Source organism: Herpailurus yagouaroundi, unplaced genomic scaffold (assembly GCF_014898765.1).
Source record: "Herpailurus yagouaroundi ecotype Mexico unplaced genomic scaffold, PumYag 182, whole genome shotgun sequence".
Classification (NCBI taxonomy): Eukaryota; Metazoa; Chordata; class Mammalia; order Carnivora; family Felidae; genus Herpailurus; species Herpailurus yagouaroundi.
Window position 1 is genome coordinate 7,090,827 of NW_024412413.1, and position 3,615 is coordinate 7,094,441.

Here is a 3,615-nt window from a genome sequence, read left to right on the forward strand (position 1 = left end):
GGGGGGAGGTGCCCGCATCCCAGTCCCGAGCCCCGCCCGCCCCGCCCCATCCCGCTCCCGGCCTCTTACCCTCCAGGCTGGGGCGGGGCGGGGGGCGCCGGGGACTGGTGGCTGCAGCGAGCGGGCGATGCGCGCGCGAGTCACGCGGTCAGTGGGGATGCTGCGCGGGCTCAGCGCGCTTCTGCCCAGGCGCGGGCGCCTGCGGAGCCCTGAGTCAGGGGCCCGGGTTCCAGGCCCGGCTTGGGGATGGTGAGCCCTGTGACCTTGACCTGGTCAGGAACTTTCCTGAGCCTCCATTTATCCATCAGGAAAAAAAAGGTCATGCATTCAATCACCATTAATGGACAGTGCAGTGCCAGGCCCTGGGGGCCACAGGGACGAAGATGACCATTCTAGTTCCAGCGGGGGAGACAGGAAAGCTGGACTGTCCTAATGGAGAGGGCAGGGGGTAAGCATAGGGTACTCCGGTGGGCATCCCAGGGAGAGAGGGATTTTGGAAGAGCTCATGGGGAAGCTGGGGGCCAAGACAGAAAGGCAAATAAATGCTGGTGGGAGGGAAGGGAAGGACACTCTGTGGATAGGGGCAGCAGACGTGAGCAGACCCAGAGGGGTAAGCAGCATGGTGCCGTGGACGCCGCCGCTCCTGATGCAGCCAAAGCAGAGAAAATTCCAGGTGGAAATATAGAGCTAGAGGCTGGAGAAGTCCGAAGTCTTGGAAGCCAGGCTAAGGAGCTGGACTTTTGAGGGAAGCCAATGAAAGTGCTGCCATCGAATATGTGAGTCCCTATGGCAGTTGCATGGAGGACTGAGAGCCGTGGGGGAGCAGGAGGGAGCTGTGGCATCACAGGGGCAGAGGGTTGGAGCGGAGGGGGTAGACAGCCAAGTACTGAGGAGGTAGATCAACAAACTTGGAAATAGACTGGTTGGGTGAAGGAGAGCAAAAGATAATGAAGAGGAAGAAACCCAGGCTTCTAGGGTGCCGGTGCCTGTAGCTGAGAGAGTGGTATCAAGGAGCAGGGTCCGTTCAGGAAGAAATGGGCTGTCAGGGTTGAGGGGCCCCACCGGAAGACCAGGGCCTGGGAGAGCTGCCCCAGACTGAATGTATGGGGCAAGATGAGGAGGGTCTGGCTTCCCAGAGACCCAGTTAAGGCACTGACGGATGGGATGCTTTCCAAGCTCCAGAATCTGAGCCTGTGCAATGTTGGGAATGTTGGGATGGCCCAAAGAAGAATTCCAAGATCTGGATTCCCACTAGCTTATTGCCACCAACCAGCTGCATGACTTTGGGCATGTCACATCCTCTCTGAGACCAAATGATCGTCTAGCCCTTGTGTTGGCGTACTTAAAGCTCTGTGCAGGACTTGCATACGTACAAGTCTCCAGCTTACCTTTTGGACTAAAGGGCTAGGGGTAAGGGATCAAGGAAGAACATGCCGGGTGAGGCACCTTTTGAGCAACAGATAGCTTCTTGGAAGGCTGAATGTGCATGAGTTAGAAGGTCTCAGGTGAGGTCACTGCTCACATCGAGAGGAGCACTGTAGTGATGGCTGTCGGACAAATCACCACTTCCTGACGTGCTGGTCTGTATTTTCCTGCAGGTGGTTTGCTTTTAAAGCTGGACCCACCTACAGATCACCTGACTCCTCCAGCTCTTCAGGGAACAAAGAAACAACCATGGAAGATACCAAAGGAAGGACCCCGTGTAATTTCTCCTCCACAAGTTACCCCTGTACACTTTCCTTCTGGTGACTTCGCTCTACCTCACCTCTGATTGGCAGGTTGGGACCCAGCTCAGAGTGCATCCCCTGTGTTCTGCCCGTCAATCTCATTCCCCTTGCCCCCAGCACATTCATCTCTGACCTTAGTTCCACCTCCCTTTCCTGACGTGTCCATCTCTTGGCCAATAGATCCTGACCCCCTACGGCAGCCCACCGCATCCCCAGCCAAGCTCTTTGCATTACCTTTGGTTTCTCTGGCTAAGTCCAGCATGATGGGCTCTGTGGTCCCATCTGTCACAGCATCCGCAGTAGCACAGTCCGGGGCTGGGTCTGTGCTTCTGCTTGGCATCACTGGGTAGGTGGCTGATGTGGTCAGGTTAATGACTCTGTCCAGTGTGGTCTCCCCCATGGCTGTGCCCAGCTTGCTTGTGTCCAAAGCAAAAGAATCTGTAGTTATGTCTAGCTTGGCTGTATTCGCTCTAGCCAAAGCCATGGCTGTGTCTGTCCTGGTGGTGCCCAGCTTGACTGCACCTGGTACCACCAAATCCGTGGCTGTACCCCCTGTGGTTGTATCTGACTTGGCTGTGCCTGCTGTAGCTATGGCTTTGCCCAGCTTCTCTGGGTCTGGGGTTACCAAATCCATGACCGTGTCCAACTTGGTTGTGCCTTCTGTAGCAAAGTCCGTGGCTGTGCCCAGCTTGGTATCCAGAGCAAGGAACTCTGTGCCTGTATCCACTGTGGATGTGCTTGGTGCAGCCAGATTGGTAGTCAAACTAGGCCTGTTGGTGACCATCGTAGTGACATGTCTGACTATGCCTGGCCTGGTTGTGTCCAGAGGAGCCAAATCCATGGCTGTCGCAGGACCCGTGGTGGAGGTGGCCCTTTGGAGATGCAGCTGGGGTCTCGGGATACCCCTGGACCGGGGCTTGCCTCTTCCTGGAGAAGTTCTGGTAGTCACGTGGGCAGCCACTGGGAGAGGGTGTTTCTGACCCACTGAGCCTGGCCCTGCAGGGCCTGGTGATTTCTGGGCTAACCGGGATTGAAATGGCAGGGCCAGGTAGGAACTCACCAGGGGCTTCTCCACTATGGGCATCCTGCTGGGTTTGGCCAATCCTGGGTTCCCTGGGCCCTCAGAGTGGACTCTGCCCCCTGGCACTAGGGAGACAGATCGTGAAGCTGGGGTGGGCAGCCTCCCTCCTCCATGGGTGGCAGCCTCCCTGCCCGGGGCGGGCAGCTCTTCCCAGTGAGAAGGCAGGGGGCCCAAGGGCCATGCCTGGCTGTTCTGACGGAGTGTTAAGGAGGTGGAGCTGAGTTTCCGGGGCTTGGTCTCCGGTGAGGACACACTCCAGGCTCCGGCTCCCGGGCCCGGTCGGCCGGAAGCCTGTGGGATGTGGCTTTGAGGGAAGGCATCCAGATGGATGGTTTTCCTGAGGACAGGGATGAGGGGTGACACCCCTCCAGGGAGCTTTGAGGAGCGGGCAGGGCGTCCCAGCAGGTGGCTGCGGGAGAGGGAGTTTCCAGGGCTGGGGGCTCCATGCTGCTGCATCTCAAAGCTGTGATCCTTGCAGGTCTTGCCCTGAGGCAATCAACAGAGAGAAGAGGCCAAGCAGGGGTGAGGTGCTCAGCTTGCATTTCTTGGATTCCTAGTTAATAAAGAGCATGAAAACTTCTTTGCTAAGTAGCAGACTTAGTTTTAGTTGCTGGCGTTTGCCAGGGTCTTAGGAAACAAGACACTATTTTAAAATGTAAAATATTGGGGCGCCTGGGTGGCGCAGTCGGTTAAGCGTCCGACTCCGACTTCAGCCAGGTCACGATCTCGCGCTCCGTGAGTTTGAGCCCCGCGTCAGGCTCTGGGCTGATGGCTCAGAGCCTGGAGCCTGTTTCCGATTCTGTGTCT

The 3,615-nt window shown here is 57.2% G+C and overlaps 1 protein-coding gene across 6 annotated transcripts in view; it reads right to left on the bottom strand.

Moving 5' to 3' along the window:
- SEPTIN3 (septin 3) overlaps positions 1–3,290 on the bottom strand; it is a 23,581-nt gene extending 20,291 nt beyond the window's left edge. For 4 of the 6 annotated variants that reach the window (XR_005795208.1, XR_005795207.1, XM_040490684.1 and 1 more), the window contains exon 1: positions 1,962–3,279. Coding sequence is in view for 3 of the 6 variants with exons in the window: in XM_040490684.1 (XP_040346618.1) it covers positions 1,962–3,264 (1,303 nt within the window). In the remaining 3 variants the exon portion in view is untranslated. Of the gene's footprint in view, positions 1–69; positions 92–1,961 lie in introns of those variants that run through there. The other 2 variants (XM_040490682.1, XM_040490685.1) reach the window with 2 other exon arrangements.
- Between the last annotated feature and the right edge of the window lie 325 nt (positions 3,291–3,615).